Raw genomic sequence first — 16,720 nt, 5'->3', positions numbered from 1 at the left:
CAGGTATAGTGTTAGGCGAAGAGTCAGAACAGGTGACGGAGAAAATACAAGTGATGATCAAACAGACAGGAGAACACAGGGAGGATAGGCAAAATTGTACAGCTGTCAAAACTTCATGGTAGTTATTTTCCAAAAGCGTCTTCTATTAGTCCTTCTTTAAATGATCCATGTCTGTCCCGTCAATCTATTTTAAATAAATGAGCAGCTTGCAAACTTCTTCAGCATCAAGACTGTGATCAATTCCACTACTATCCCTGCATCCACAGTGCCTCAAAGCAAACATCCCTCAGTCAAACCTGGAGTCTTGCCTTTCCATACAATCCCAACAGTATGCAAAACAGGCCATTAGGCCCAACGAGCCCATACCAACCCTCCAAAGAGCATCCCATTCCCAATTCTTATCCCGAGAACCCTTCATTTTCCCATAGCTAACCCATCTAACCTACACATCCCTGAACACTATGTCTGATCTGGTAGTTCAGGACTTGTCCACTATCTGAACAAAAGCAGGGAATTCTCTCAGCCAACAATACAATTAGTTGGCAATCTGCCTGATGTACGTTCACAAGATCTTATGGCACGCAAATTGATGCTGCTTTTGGCTATTTAACAATAGTCACTCAGGGTGTGTAACGCATGCTGAGAAGTATACCTTTTTTTTAAAATCGATCCTTGAGCTGAATTAGCTCGACATGATCTTGACCAAGTTGCCTCAAGGTCAGAGGAGGTAGGAGAGAAAGGGGAAAGGAAATCACCCTCTAATGCCCACTGGAAAATTAATGCATATGTGCAATGTGACTTAATGCCAAGGCCCCTGCGAATGAAGATCTCACTGATGTTCAAAGACCAGGATTTCAAAGAATGGTCTCATGGGTGATGTACACCAGAGTGGAGTCAATGCTTTTGGCAGTGTATTTAGTATGAGTCAGCACCTTCAGAAAAAGAAGGAAAATCACTGCAAGTAGGGAAACTGCTGCAGCAATTATGAACTAAGTCCATTTATTTAGAAACATTAAAACCGCACACGTAGACCATTTAGCCCTTCTCTGCTTCACTGTTCAATATATCCTCTATCTCAATGGCATATTCTGTCTTTCTCCCCACTGCTTTCAACGCTTTTGAAATCTAGAAATTTTTCTCTTTCCTGAATATATTCAAAGATTTGGATTCCACAGCAAATTGAGAACACTACAGGTTCATTATGCCTAGAGTGAAGAATGTTTTCCTCATCTTAGTCCTAAATGGTCTACCCCATATCCTGATATTGTATCCTCTCTTTCTAGACTTCCTAATCAGGGAAACAGCCTCGCTGCATCTAGTCTGTCCAGACCTGTCAGAATTGCATATGTATCAATCAGATCATCTCTCATCCTCCTAAACTCTACTGAATAAAAGGCCCAGTTAAACGAATGCCACCTCATTAAGACAGTCTTGCCTTCAACGTTAACTCATTAGACTAACCCAATTCACTCTTTCTCACACTTCTCCATTACATCCTTTTCAAAATTGATCTTTGCCTAAGCCTTCGATCACTGTCCCAATTTCTCCTCCTTTCCTAAGGTATCCCATTGCAGAGTTTGCCCGATTATCCTTCTGGGAAAAGTCTTGAAATATCTTCTTATGTTAAAAATGCTACGTAAATGCAAGTTGCTGTTCCTGTGACCATTCAAAGGCAGGAAGCAGAATTTCAAATAAAATTTTATTTCTCACCTGGTGACGGGAACTTTGGAGACTCAGAGAACCCTCCATATTCATCTTCGTAGGAATGAACCAGTTGCTGGAAGCACCTCTGCATCACCCGGGCACATGACGGAGGCACTGCCTCTTTGTTGGCACTCACTTCTACCCCTTTCTGCAGAGCTGTCAGGATCTTATTACTACGTTCAGTTAGCTCCTTCCGGTTTCTTTTCCACTAAAGCAAATGTTTTAGAGCATGAATTTCTAACTATTTAAAGCGCTCTAATGGTCCAGCAAGTCTCAATAAGAAGCCTAACTTATGAAACACAGGGTTTAAGCACTGGCTTAAAAAGTACACTTTCTGCTGAAGATTGGTTAATGGTTAGTATCCACACTGAGTTTCAGCAATCTTAGATCAAAATTAAGCTCTTTCTTTGCAATACAGAACATGAAATAAACAGGTTTTCTCATAAGTTATGCTTTTTTTCTTGTTTTACTTCCATCCCTTACCTTAGTTGCCTCAACCCATTTGATTCAGCAGCCAAGTCCCCTACAATAAACTTGCAAATAAGGAAAGTTATGCAAAGTTTTCCTACCTATCCAATGAATCAAGAAAGCAACCTGCAGTTTACCCACCTAACATTATATATATTTGCCAGGATAGATCATTGTTGATCTATACCTCAACTCCACCTGCTCACATTGGTTCTACATGTCTTGTTAACCTTACTGAATTAGAATAAATATGTGCAAGGATTCAAAAAGTACAAGACCAGCCTATTCTACACACCATTTAAAAACAATGTATATCATACCTGTTCAGCCAGGTTGTTCAACACCGTCTTAAAACCCAATCGGTGGAATCCATCTTCAGGTGGGAAATAAGTCCCTCCAACAAAAGGTTTGAGGTCAGGGGTTAGCCAAACACTCATTGGCCAGCCACCCCCACCACTTGTCGCCTGCAGCCAAAAAGGAAGGAAACAGGAATTGTTACAGCTCCAGTCCAAGAGTTGTTCTGGACAGAAATCTATGATGATTTAGGCTCATGCAAATTCCACTTCACATTAAAGACTATCAAAACTACTTGGAGAAGAGACTTGAAGAGAAAAAAAGTAAAGACTTGGATACAGTATCTTTCATGATCTCAGGAGATGAGAAATAACATTGCAGCCCTCTGAAAGGGTAGCCACTGTGGGATTGTAAGATTTACAGAAATCAATTTTGCATGCACCAACTCCCACAACAGCAATGAAGTTACTAGATAATCAAATTTGAGCAGCAAGTATCAGTCAGGAGAAACCCTGCTCCTCTTCTTAGATTTTATGCTAAAGGGTTGGACTTGAACCACAACCTTTGACTGAGAGATGAATGTGACCATTGAAGCAGCTCAGACACACTTCCTTGCTGCGGCCAGAAAGGATGACTGTCAGCTTTAGTCAATGGTAACACCAGCAATACTTGCTGCTTTGTTCTGAATGATGTCAAGCATAAAGTTTTACTGAAGCTGCACCCTTCGAGGCAATTGAAGAATATTCCATCCCACTCTTGACTTGTATCTTAGAGATGGTACAAAGCTTTGGGCAATCATTGATGACGTCTCAGTACCAGGGTCCCAGGTTCAATTCCAGCCTCGGGTGACTGCCTGTGTGGAATTTGCACATTCTCCCCGTGTCTGCGTGGGTTTCTTCCACATGCACCGGTTTCCTTGCACAATCCAAAGATGTGCAGTTCAGGTGAATTGGCCATGATAAGTTGCCCATAGTGTTAGGTGCATATGTCAGGGGTAAATGGGTCTGGATGGATTACTCTTCGGAGGGTCGGTGTGGAGTTGTTGGGCCAAAGGGCCTGTTTCCATACTGTAGGGAACCTAATCTAAAGCCTCTAAATAGTTGTCATCGTGGCAGCTGACGGTTCATAATATGCTAATAATTAGCCAGGCAGATCTAAATAAAAGTAGGCTGGCTGTAATTTGGTAGGTTCACCACTTGGTAGGTTGTAGCCATGGGTTTGTGTGGGAGCTACACTATGGGAGTTGATAGTTGAAAAAAGGGACTTTAGAGCATTGCGTTTGCTTTACAACATTGCTTTCAACTTTAGGATCACATGGGCAAGCAATCAACTTTATGCCACTCCCTTGTCACTTACAATGTCAGCTGTGGCTCAGCGGGTGGCACTCTTAATTTAGAATCACCAGGTAACAGATACAAGTTCCACTCCAGAGACGAGCATAAAATCTAGGCTGACACTCTAATGCAAAACTGAAAGATTCTTTAAAAGCATTAAAAAGAAACCAAACCGTATGGTCATAGGGAGTAACTGTCAGCTTGACTCAAAGATAGCTACTGTAGCAAGAAGCGGAGCATGTGGGTTCAGGGCTAATGGACATACGGATGCTGGCACTCAGTGCAGAACTGAAGAAGTGCTGTATGTCAAAGCTGCCGTCTTCCAGAGGAGACATTAAACTCTGGCTGTCCCCTGCCTGTTAAATGGATATGCAAGATCTCAAGGTAGCTTGAGATGGCCTGCTGGCTGACTTCCCAGAGTCCAAATTAAAGTGCAAAATATGTTAAATGTTAAAGAAATAGCATTGCTGTATTTAGAACACTGAAGCAGATAGCTGAGAGCAAGGCATTTAGTGTTATTTTCTGCTTGTCTCCTGATGCTCAGTCATCTAATACAATCCATGCATTTACTGACTAAAGGATGCCTGAACATCTGAAACTTGATGAAACACAAGGAGTTGGTAGGGAAAACTCAAGTATTTTATTAAACAATATGCTCACCTGGACAAACGTCATATAAACTTTATCAACATCTGGTCGCTCTTCTCGGTCAACCTTGATGCAAACAAAATTCTCATTCATGATTTTGCCAATCTCTTCATTTTCAAATGATTCCCGTTCCATAACATGGCACCAGTGACACGTAGAGTAACCAACTGAAAAAAGACAAAACCAGAGTAAAGAATGTACTGGACGCACACACATTGCTTCGTCATTAAGACTGAAGGAGAAATCTAGGGGGAGAGGAAGAGCAGGGTCGTAAGCCCACAAGAACCCAAACCGTTTCCTTTCACCTACTGGTAGGAAAGGCAGTCAAAGCTTCTCACCCTTTTGATGAGAGGGTAGTACATTCCTATTGCCCAGTTTGGTTTGAAATGATATCTGCCATAGTGAAGTCGAGAAGTTACAACCTTAGCTCCAACATTTTCACAACAAGATGAAAATAATTATAACTGTGGGGTGTGAGTTAAATGGAAAAAGGAATTATTTAATAAAATAAAAAGATGAGATGAAATAATAGGAAATAATCTAGAAGTATTTTTAAAATAAAGTCAGGTGACCCCCCCCCCCCCCCACTGGTTTTGAATATGTATCCAGTGAATAATTCAACAGCGCAAGTGAGGAAGAGACCATCTCTGGTTGTTATTTCATCAACACAAGAGTGCTTCAGGACTGTCTCCTCTTTCTCACCCTATTATGTTTTCCAATTAATGTCCAATGTTCTCCAGGTTTTTACACATTCATGATTGGCTAATCAGCTTCTCTTAATTTGTTCCATTCCCTCAATGGGATAATGAGAATCTGTTTTCTTTCAAACATGTCATGGAGGCTTTTTCGTGTCTCTCAAAATCTCCAATAACCCCTGATAACAACTTCTATCTCTGCCATTTAATGTCTTTAGTTTCATTTTCTGCTCCATCATCACAGTTCCTGCAAGAAGCCCAATTTCTTGATCTTATATTGCACACCACTTGCTTTTCTCTCCATAACGACATTAAAGCCTCATTTCACACAAGACCAATGTTGCCGCTATACCTGGGGGAGAAAGTGAGGACTGCAGATGCTGGAGATCAGAGCTGAAAATGTGTTGCTGGAAAAGCGCAGGAGGTCAGGCAGCATCCAAGGAGCAGGAGAATCGACGTTTCGGGCATAAGCCCTTCTTCAGGAAGAAGGGCTTATGCCCGAAACGTCGATTCTCCTGTTCCTTGGATGCTGCCTGACCTGCTGTGCTTTTCCAGCAACACATTTTCAACTGCCGCTATACCTGAGCAGGATCATTTAACAAGTTGACTGATAGAAAATCTCCAGCTGCCTTCATAGCTTTCATCACTCCCTTTTTCTCCTTTGTAAGCTTAGTCCTTCACCAAAATTATTAATGCTACGGTGGTAAGTAATCCTCTGGGTTTTCCAATCCTAAACTGTAAATATGACATCTTACATGCTCACTAGTTAAAATTAACATTCATTATCCAAACTTGAATTTTCATTCACTGTTGGATTTTGAAACATGACATATCAAGTCCGTCTAGACTTCTAACTTCCTCCAACTCACCGGCTTTTATAACCAAATGTAGTTCAGTGCATGGCCTGACTCAGAAATTGGACTTTTAAGGTGTAGACTACAGACATCACAAAATCCAAGCTGACCCTCTGCTGCATTACTGAGGGGGGTACAGCACTGTCAGAGATGGCATCCTTCAGATGAGATATTAAGCCAAAGCCTTTCCATTCTTTTCAAGTTGGTTTAGAAAATCTCAATTTTGTCGAGAAACTCGGGATATCTCTCTAGTATGCTGGCCAATACTTATCCCTCAACCACATTGAATAAATATATAATATTTTAATAATCATAGAAATCCCTAGAGTGTGGAAACAGGCATTTGGCTGAACAAGTCCACACTGACCACCCGAAGAGTATCCCACCCAGACCCATTCCCCTATCCTAGTATTCTACATTCCCCTGCACCTAAATCTACACATCCCTAAACACTATGGGCAATTTAGCATGGTCAATCTACCTAACCTGCAGAGCTTTGAACAGTGGAAGGAAACCAAAGCACCCAGAGGAAGTCATCACAAACACAGGGAGAATGTGCAAACTCCACAAGGCTGGAATTGATCCCAGGACTCGTGCTGTGAGGCAGCAGTGCTAACCACTGAGTCACCATGTCGCCCAATGACAAGGCAGAATGCACGTAGGAATCTCTAAGTTTACCTCCAGTCCTGACAGTATCCCGACTGAGAAATATATCAATGTTCCTCCAATGTTGATTAATCAAAATCCTAAAACTCCCTTCCCAACAGCAGTGAGAGAACCCCTATGGTTTGTCATGGTTTACGATGTCAGCTCACCGCTGACTTCTCTGCAGCAATTAGTGATGGGCAATAAATGCTAATGTTGGCCTTATCACTAACACTTATATTCTGTACATTAATACACTTTGAAATGTTTATCCCGCAGAGTGGCTTGGCATTTCTAGGAACATTGAACTTGGGATCAGAAGTAGGCCCTTCGGGTCTGCTTTGCCTTTCAATAAAAAAAAGTTTTGCCTCATTTCTGACCTCTTATTCTTAAACACTATCACCTAAGTTCTTAGTGTCTTCGACATGAGGAAATATCTATCCCAATATCCAAGCCAAGTCCCCTTAAGATCATATATTCTCTGAAGAGCACATCTTATTTTCCTAAATTTCTACATCAATGTTCCTATGCATGTGCAGTCTTTATCCATGAAAACTTGCTGTGCACAAACAGCTGCAGTATAAGGTAACACTAAAACAGAGACTACACTTCAAAGGTACTTCATCAGCTGTGAGGCAGTAGGAAACATCCTACATGCAAGTAAGGTAAAAGGCTTTTCTTATTTCCTTTGCATGACTTTTGAGTGACCAGATTTCCTTCCAAATTGCTTTCAATTTTGGAAGCATGTACAATTTGGGCCTTGTCCTTCGCAACACTTTCCCAATGTTAAAAATGGACCTCAGCAGAAGTTGGTGTTCCTGAAATTCCAATGGTTGAATTGGAATTCTGGCTATCTTAATGGTCTCTTCAATCAGAGGCGAGCCAAACCCACAGGAAACAGGCTTGAGTCAGCCACCTACAGTGTCCCTATGATTTCCAGCAGTTAGAAGCAGGAACCTTTCGAAAGCTAGATTTGCCAAGATATATGCAGAGGTTTGATTACATGGTTTTTGTTGATGAGATGGGGCACCTTCCTGCAATTAAATATAATCATCAAGGTTATCATCAAAGGCCTGGTGTCACATAGCTGACTGCTTTCTCATGGTTTGGTATGTTCTGCAGGAAGTTCTAAGAGCTCAGTGGCTGTCTGTCTGAAAGCAGAGAATGTCAAAGCAGGGCACAAGCCTCAAGAATGATCAGCCTTGGCACTGGATAGATTAGAACTTAAAACGTTTAATAGGTACAATCTCGGCAAAACATACGCAAAGCTTTCACTCTATCAACTGATACAACCAAGAGGAAGCCTTCAGTGCAAAAACATAATTATACATGAATTATTACCAGACACAGAATTCTGAACTGTACATCATAACCCTGCAATTCCTATGGTATTTTATGCTCCATTCAACCTCTACACCTTCAGCATTAACTACAATGCACCAATGGAAACCAGTGCTCATCACTGATTATCAATTATTTAAGAAAATGAACATCTATGATGCTTTCAAAAAATATGAATGATTTCAGTAAAAGAAATGAATAAAATTAAATTTAACATTTTTCACCTGTTCTGCTGAGAAACACATGCTTTCTTTAGCACTGGTTTGGCTTTCTGCTGATCTACTTCTTCCCTCTTAAGCAACCTTTAATTTTTGTCAAATTTGCAATTTAATAAAAAAGATACAGAATTGGAGATTTTGACTTTAACATTTAATATTTCCTGTTTGCATCATTACAACTTTAGCTCAATAAATGAGCCAGCTCTCAGAACAGATACATTCATTCTGAAATTAAATGGTAAAAACTCCCAAGCCATTCTTGGAATTTAAACACTTTTGAATGCTTGCAACTCTAAATCACATCTTGGAAATCTTGGCTTCTCACAAACATGTTGACTAAGTGCAATGGATGCATTCTGCTCAATATTTGTCCCTCATTTTGTGTCTCTGGCCAAAGATACCAGTACTGGAGATGACAAAATAAAATTTAAGTGAACGTGGCTACAACAAGCGTGCAAGGCAACCTCCACTGACTCGTCAGCTCTCTTCTTCCAGAATGCTCAATGCAGCAGCTCAGAGATCCATCTTGAAATCTGGGGATGTCCAGACAATCCCTGAGGTTTTGGTAATCTTAGAAGAATGCTTATAGCTCTAGCGTTCCAATATCTTCAGGATTAATACATAGGGGAAGAGACTAGAGAAAAGATACAAAAAGGCTGTCTAAATTAACTTGACCCACATTGTACCTGACAGAAAGATCGGCTTGTCTTCTTTCTTTGCTTTGGCAAATGCCTCTTCTCCCCACGGATACCTAGATAATCAAGACACAGTAACTATAACATTGCAAAAACAATATTTTGGGATAGTGTAATTAAGTAATTTGAGACATGAAATATGGTGGGTGTTGCATTTTCAGAAGAAACAGGTGATCTCAGACCTATGCACCTGAAGGTATAAAACACTGGGGTGTTCTGCTTGTTGAGATTACTTTACAGTGTGGAAACAGGCCCTTCGGCCCAACAAGTCCCCTCCGACCCGCCAAAGCACAATCCACCCATACCCCTACATTTACCCCTTACCTAACACTACAGGCAATTTAGCATGGCCATTTCACCTGATCTGCACATCTTTGGACTGTGGGAGGAAACCGGAGCACCCGGAGGAAACCCACGCAGACACGGGGAGAATGTGCAAACTCCACACAGTCAGTCGCCTGAGGCAGGAATTGAACCCAGGTCTCTGGCGCTGAGAGGCAGCAGTGCTAACCACTGTGCCGCCCACTAAAGATGTTAAAGGGTTGATTTGTTCTGCTGATATGTAAGATATTAGATGCCCAGGGCGGGGTTTCTGTCTTGCAGGCAGGATGTGATAACCTCATCTCTCACTGTTTTGAGGATAAACCTAATCACATACAGTTACATTGTGTTGTAAGTGCACGTGACTATGGGGGAGTGGTAGGGGGTTGTCTTAAGGGCATCACTGATTATGTCACATCATGTATAAAAAGGACTGTTCCCTTGTTCAGACAGCTTCTCTTGACATGCTTCACAAGCATTGCAAAGAGTGTTAAGTGATCCTCAAACGTTTATACTTGCTTAATAAATTTTAGCTGTTCACAGAAGTTACACACTTGTTGCAGCTGCAACATGCTAATAATCTCAAGAAAAAGAGCCTAACATTTGGTGGCAGTGGGGAGATTCCAACATATACAGAGCTTCCAGGCAGACTGAATAAGTGACTGTCTGAATGCTGTTTACGTGAGATGGATGGGCCCACGAGATAAGAATTACCCTGATCTCTCTCTCCTTAGCCTACCACAGTCAACCCCTTGTCCCCTAGGACTCTGTAGTGACGGAATCTCAGATAATTTACGCACTTGTATGCCGACAAGTTCTTGGGAAGGGAGGTTAGAGACCCCCGGAATTCAGAGGTTAGAGTCCTCAGAACTATAAGCTCTCAAAGGGAAATAAGAGACCCCCTGAAATTCAAAATTTAGAGCCCTCTAATAGTGAGGTTTGAGGCTCCGGAACATAGTACATAAGATAAAAGATAACTACTGTGTCTGTCTGTATCACCCTGTCTTAGACTGGTTGTTAAGAGGCGAAATTCCACCACGCAATGGCCTGGAACCTGAAGTGGGTGTGGAGACTGAAGACACTAGACTAGTATATAGAGATAAGTAGGAAGTTTGGCCTTAACAAAAAAGGAGGCAAACTTTGGATAAGTCAGCAGTCGGAACCCCTTTGCCAGGATGACTCCCAAAATGAGGAACGGTTCAGGCGCCTGTCAAGATGTTTAAATAAAAAATTGGCAAATGAAATTTGGCCTCTAGGAGGAACTTGGAACATCAATAAATGTTTAAAAGCATAGGAGACAATGAAGAAAGACTGCTGAGGAAATAACAAACACACCTAAACAGGCCAGCTGGAAGAATGACATACATCAAAGAGGGATTAGAGTGCATGATCATTAGGGAAACCCGAAGTCTCGGGAAGTGCTGAAGAGTCAGTGTGAGGATAGTGATATGAGTAAAGGAAAACAGTAAAAATTGAGAAAGGAAAGACAAAATGAAGAATTAGAGTTGAAACGCCAAGCTGAATTTCAAGTAGGTATCTCCTGACACATCTGGTCTGCCAATAATGTTTCAAAATAATGACACCGATGATCAGTTTTGGTCACAATACGGATTTCTGACCACATCAGAGACATCTTCCAAAATTTCCTCAAAGCCATCCTCCTCCCAAAGCAATTGACCATAATCAAATGTGCTGCCCTCTGTGAACCAGCAGGCACTAAATCAATCACCTGCCTCACAAACAACAGGCATACCAGACATTGTCACTGTGCAGCATTTACAGGGGGAATGCCCCGACCCAGAAAAACAAATATGGAAGATACATGGGTGTTAGCACTCTGCACAAAAGGCCTCTGGATCACTCCAATTGGCCAAATGTGTATACCTGATGCCTTGTCACCAATGCCAATAATACCTGGAATATTTAATTTTCTTCTGTTTTTATCATCATGTTATGTTTCAGTTCACTGACGTGAATTTAAATTGCAGCTGTTTAGAAAGCATTCATACATTGCCATGTTTTGTTAAGTGACTACCCATGTCCATTTTTTATAAGTTTACACCATACTATTAGCTATTAGTACTTGGAAACAAAAAAAATGAAATATTTGTGTATTGATTTTATATTCTATGTAAAACATTATTTCTATCAATTACTTCCAACATTTTAGAATTAGAGATCTTTGTGTGTGAGATGACACAAGAACTTAATTAGTATAACACTTACTGCGATTCCATTTAAATGATTCTCAGCTGGCAGGACTATTTAAAAATTGACGAGTAGATTGAGCAGCAAAAAAAATTAAACTTCAAGAAAAATCCATATGTCAATATCAGGAAAGCGGACAACTTGAAATGAAACTTTATTCCAAGTAAGCATAAAGTCAATAGTAACAAAAGTTAAAAGAGAAACTTAGTTCGAAATCAGGAACTGTGAAATACTCTTCACAACTTTCACATTAGCCAAGTATTAATTTGTTAAAGAAAAATAATTTTTGAATAATCTGAATGAGTTCCCTGAGAGTTTGATTTTAGGACCGTTGATTGTTGTTCATAAATGACTGAATTGTTTAGGCAATACAATTTAGAAGTTTATAGATTACATAAAACTTGATAATGACATAAATAGTGAACAGAGTAACAGACTTCAAGATGACCGAGAATGTTGAAAGAGGCAGATACAATTTAATGTACAAAGTTAAAAAATCACACAACACCAGTTATAGTCCAACAGGTTTAATTAGAATCACTAGTTTTCGGAGCGCTACTCCTTCATCTCAACCACCTGATGAAGGAGCAGCGCTCTGAAAGCTCGTGCTTCCAAATAAACCTGTTGGACTATAACCTGGTGTTGTGTGATTTTTAACTTTGTACACCCCAGTCCAACACCAGCATCTCCAAGTCATGACCATTTAGTGTAGTTAAATGTGTGACTGTCTTCATACCGATAACCACCTTGGCAAGGAGGGAATGAGAGAGGAAATGCATAGATACTTTCAGCAACTAACATCGTCTCTAGAGTTTCTCCATTCACAGGTAAAGCACTCCCTCGGACCACCGCCCACCCCTCCACAACCTGATCCAACGGATTCAATCAGTCCCGCAGTCACAAGCATGTAAAGTGAAGAAGCTAACAATGGTGAAGAGGAGGTCCGTACACTTTTAGTCAGTGGCCTTCCTATTGACATTAAACTACGGGAGCTTTCCCTTCTCTTTCGAGCATTTAAGGGATATGAAGGTTCACTGATCAAGCTAACATCAAAACAGGAGGAGAAGCAGTAAAGAATGCTGCGTTGACCTAGCCTGCAGCTGCTGCACTGCACACCCAGATCCGCTGGTATACTCCATCTGAAGCATTTCTGCAGTGAAAGAAGTCTCGTCAATTTTGTTAAGTATTTAACTGCCCTTATCCAAGAATTCAGATTTCTCCATGCTGTGGTGTGCAAGGACAGACTGAATTTTGTTTTCAGGTTGAATTTTACCGAAAGAGATTGTGGATAACTGGCTCATTTCCACTCAACTTGGAGAGGGTGAAGTGGTCACTGAGGAGTTTGGGTTTAACAACTTTAATGGTGAACACTTTTTTTTCCACGTGGAAGGATCCTGGGGATCCTATCTTCTGCATGGACTAGGAGTTCTAGTTGTTATGATCATTGTATGTTGTGTGTCAATAACTTGCTTAAGCACTGGCTGTCAGATTCTTATGAATAAGCTGGTAGCGCCTTTTAGTTGGTAATCATGGTATGATAAAAGGAGGGGGTGAGATGTTAAAGGGTTAATTTGTTTTGCTGACATATAAGATATTGGATGCCACGGGGAGTGTGTTTTTCTGTCTTGCAGGCAGGATGTGATAATCTAATCACACACTGTTTTAACAAATGACATAATCACACAGTTGCACCTTGTGTGTGCCACATGACTACAAGGGAGGGACAAGGGGTTGTCTTGTGGCATTACTGATGGTGATGTAACACCCTGTATAAAAAGGAGGACTGGTCCCTTGTTCAGAGACATTCTTTTGACAGGCTTCGCAAGCATTGTGAAAAGTGTTAAGTGATCCTCAAAAGCTTGTACTTGCTTAATAAATTTTGGCTGTTCACAGAAGTTGGCGTATTGCAGTTGCATCAAGAAAAAGAACCTAACATCGTGAGTCAAAAAGTGTGGCGCTGGAAAAGCACAGCTGGTCAGGCGGCATCCGAGGAGCAGGAGAATCAATGTTCAATGCCTCATTCCTGATGAAGGACCTATGCTCGAAATGTCGATTCTCCTGCTCCTCAGATGCTACCTAATTGGCTGTGCTTTTCCAACGCCACACTTTGTGACTCTGATCTCCAATATCTGCAGTCCTCACTTTCTCCTGTTCCTCTCTGACTCAATCTGTCGTGGACTAATTCTACAATTATTGAACAATGCTAATCAACAATTCTATATCAGGTTAATAGAAAGCAAACCTTGGGTCTCTTTTTCCAGTAATTACTTTGCTCCTGTTTCAATTTTATCTCAATTTTAAAAAGAGCTTCATCTACCCAGTGTACCCAGTGTGCACTGGAAGCCACAAAGCACTTCAAGCACTTGCACAGGTCCACACAGAGGAAACTAAAGAGGCAGCGAGGGAAAGGGATATAAAAATGGGTCAGAGGTTCTCTTGTCAGCTCATTAAGTGGTTCAACATGCTATTGCATGACAGAACAAGAAATTCCAGTTGAAAGCAACACCGCAGCAATGTGGTGCTACCACTTACTGAAGGCCCAGAACAGAGATCAGGCCATAAGATGTCGGAGCAGAAGTTTGCCATTTGGCTCACTGAGTCATCTCTGCTGAGAAGGTGACTGATCTGATAATCCTCAACTCTGTTCTTATTGTAATATTTCACATCCAAGTTTATTTTTATTCCTTCATTAGGACAGCATCACTAGCTTGTCCAGTATTAACTGCACATGCATAACTGCCTTTGAACAGGCAGTGGTAGTGAGCTGCCATCATTTGACTGAAACGTGGGATAAACTATTTGTAATTAATTGCCTACCATGTCTATTCTCTGCTATGTCAGCACATGCTTTTTCAATGATAATTGAAGAGATATTGACAACAAGGTATGACTGCTTTGCACTGGGAAGTAGAGAAGGAACTTGGGGTCTCCCAATCTTCATGAAGAGCTGAAAATGCTTTTCTCTGGATTTTCCAATTTGCCCTTCAATGTTTGTTGCTCATCTGACAGTTTTGGGCGACTAGTATGGGAGGTGGTAACTGGTAAGCTGCTTTCATGAATGAGGAAGAGTTAGATCTATTGACAATAATTCTATTGAAAGAAAGTTAAAGGTGGATAAATCCCCAGGACCTGATCAGGTGTACCCGAGAACTCTGTGGGAAGCTAGAGAAGTGATTGCTGGGCCTCTTGCTGAGATATTTGTATCATCGATAGTCACAGGTGAGATGTCGGAAGACTGGAGGTTGGCAAACATGGTGCCACTGTTTAAGAAGGGCAGTAAAGACAAGGCCGGTGAGCCTGACCTCAGTGGTGGGAAGTTGTTGGAGGGAATCCTGAGAGACAGGATGTGCATGTATTTGGAAAGGCAAGGACTGATTAGGGATAGTCAACATGGCTCTGTGTGTGGGAAATCATGTCTCACAAACTTGATTCAGTTTTCTAAAGTAACAAAGAAGATTGATGAGGGCAGAGCAGTAGGTGTGTTCTATATGGACTTCAGTAAGGTGTTCAACAAGGACCCCCATGGAAGACTGATTAGCAAGGTTAGATCTCAGAATACAGGGAGAACTAGCCATTTGGATACAGAACTGGCTCAAAGGTAGAAGACAGAGGGTGGTGGTGGAGGGTTGTTTTTCAGACTGGAGGCCTGTGACCAGTGGAGTGCCACAAGGATCGGTGCTGGGCCCGCTACTTTTTGTCATTTACATAAATGATTTGGATGCCAGCATAAGAGGTACAGTTAGTAAGTTTGCAGATGACACCAAAATTGGAGGTGTAGTGGACAGCGGAGAGGGTTATCTCAGATTACAACAGGATCTGGATCAGATGGGCCAATGGGCTGAGAAGTGGCAGATGGAGTTTAATTCAGATAAATGAGTAGTACTGCATTTTGGGAAAGCTAATCTTAGCAGGACTTATGCACTTAATGGTAAGGTCCTAGGGAGTGTTGCTGAACAAAGAGAGCTTGGAATGCAGGTTCATAGCTCCTTGAAAGTGGAGTTGCAGGTAGATAGGATAGTGAAGAAGGCGTTTGGTATGCTTTCCTTTATTGGTCAGAGTATGGAGTACAGGCGTTGGGAGGTCATGTTGCGGCTGTACAGGACATTGTTAAGGCCACTGTTGGAATATTGCGCGCAATTCTGGTCTCCTTCCTATCGGAAAGAAGTTGTGAAATTTGAAAGGGTTCAGAAAAGATTTACAAGGATGTTGCCAGGGTTGGAGGATTTGAGCTATACGGAGAGGCTGAACAGGCTGGGGCTGTTTTCCCTGGAGCGTCAGAGGCTGAAGGGTGACCTTATAGAGGTTTACAAAATTATCGGGGGCATGGATAGGACAAATAGACCAAGTCTTTTCCCTGGGGTCGGGGAGTCCAGAACTAGAGGGCATAGGTTTAGGGTGAGAGGGGAAAGATACAAAAGAGAGCTAAGGGGCAACGTTTTCACGCAGAGGGTGGTACGTGTATGGAATGAGCTGCCAGAGGAAGTGGTGGAGGCTGGTACAATTGCAACATTTAAGAGGCATTTGGATGGGTAGATGAACAGGAAGGGTTTGGAGGGATATGGGTTGGTGCTGGCAGGTGGGACTAGATTGGGTTGGGATATCTGGTCAGCGTGGACAAGTCGGACCGAAGGGTCTGTTTCCATGCTGTACATCTCTATGACTCTAAAGTGAATACGAAATGTTTGGATTCACAGATCCAACAGAGCAAGCCAGTCAGCCCTTCTACCCTAATATGCACAACAATCTGAAATAGATTATTATTACAGAATAAACTGCCTGGCATTCAGATCTAATTTCCAATTCCCTAATCTTATAAAGAGTTAGATGCTTACCAGTCTACAGGATTGTGTGCATGCTGCAAAAGATAGGGAGACTTCTCATGGATCAATCTGTTGGTGTGTTGCTTTGTCTTTGGGCCCAACGAACATCGTGGTCCATCACTGCCACCTGTTGCCATGGTTACAAATGCTGTTTTTCTAAAACTTCTCCTGGAACAATTCCTGTTGATTCAAAGCAAATAAAAATGACACATTCAAGAAACGACTATAAAGTTCATGCTCATGTGAGCACATTTAATTTCTCGATGAGTTAGAAAATTTAGATTCTGATCTGCATTTTAAAGCTTGATCCCTAAAACAGACCCAGAGTTGTACTCAATTTACACGATTTAACAGAAACCAATATGTCGAAAGTTGAATAGGCATATTTTTACTGTATATAACATTTGCTTTAGATTCCCTGTTTCTGAAATAGTCGTAAGGATGTCTAAAGTCTGGAGAAATACAGGTTTAAGAG

At 41.4% G+C, this 16,720-nt stretch overlaps 1 protein-coding gene across 2 annotated transcripts in view; it reads right to left on the bottom strand.

The window, feature by feature from the left end:
* Positions 1-16,720, bottom strand: part of spata20 (spermatogenesis associated 20) — a 356,120-nt gene that overhangs the window by 324,379 nt on the left and 15,021 nt on the right. For both annotated transcript variants that reach the window (XM_072558226.1, XM_072558227.1), the window contains exons 2-6: positions 16,258-16,425; positions 8,888-8,952; positions 4,461-4,615; positions 2,493-2,636; positions 1,711-1,912 (exon numbers count right to left, since the gene is read on the bottom strand). In XM_072558226.1, the coding sequence (XP_072414327.1) occupies positions 1,711-1,912; positions 2,493-2,636; positions 4,461-4,615; positions 8,888-8,952; positions 16,258-16,425 (734 nt within the window). The remainder of the gene's footprint in view (positions 1-1,710; positions 1,913-2,492; positions 2,637-4,460; positions 4,616-8,887; positions 8,953-16,257; positions 16,426-16,720) is intronic.

Source organism: Chiloscyllium punctatum, chromosome 39 (genome assembly GCF_047496795.1).
Source record: "Chiloscyllium punctatum isolate Juve2018m chromosome 39, sChiPun1.3, whole genome shotgun sequence".
Classification (NCBI taxonomy): domain Eukaryota; kingdom Metazoa; phylum Chordata; class Chondrichthyes; order Orectolobiformes; family Hemiscylliidae; genus Chiloscyllium; species Chiloscyllium punctatum.
The sequence above is the reverse complement of the archived record's forward strand: the minus strand, read 5'-3'. Positions and strand labels throughout refer to the sequence as shown.